Consider the following 224-nt stretch of genomic DNA (forward strand, 5'->3'; position numbering starts at 1 on the left):
TTCTGATGTACTTCAAGGCAAATAATCACATACTCACAATGGTTAATATTTTTTTCTCCAAAACAGAATATTTAGAAATCAAAATTACTCACCATTAGCTGTATCAGATAATTCACTGTATTTTTCAATTACATACTGAGCTTGCAATGCATCCTGTAAGGGAAAAAAAAAAAAAAACAGTAATCTTTCTCACTTTTATATTGGATGAACGATTTCACATTATT

General features: G+C 28.1%; 1 protein-coding gene across 1 annotated transcript in view; it reads right to left on the bottom strand.

Moving 5' to 3' along the window:
* The window catches only part of LOC119591029 (protein scribble homolog), a gene marked incomplete at its 5' end in the record, with an annotated part of 112,139 nt that overhangs the window by 8,444 nt on the left and 103,471 nt on the right, over positions 1–224 (bottom strand). The window contains 1 exon segment of the mRNA XM_037939758.1: positions 93–153. Within this exon segment, the coding sequence (XP_037795686.1) occupies positions 93–153 (61 nt within the window).

This window comes from Penaeus monodon, chromosome 28, assembly GCF_015228065.2.
Source record: "Penaeus monodon isolate SGIC_2016 chromosome 28, NSTDA_Pmon_1, whole genome shotgun sequence".
Lineage (NCBI taxonomy): Eukaryota > Metazoa > Arthropoda > Malacostraca > Decapoda > Penaeidae > Penaeus > Penaeus monodon.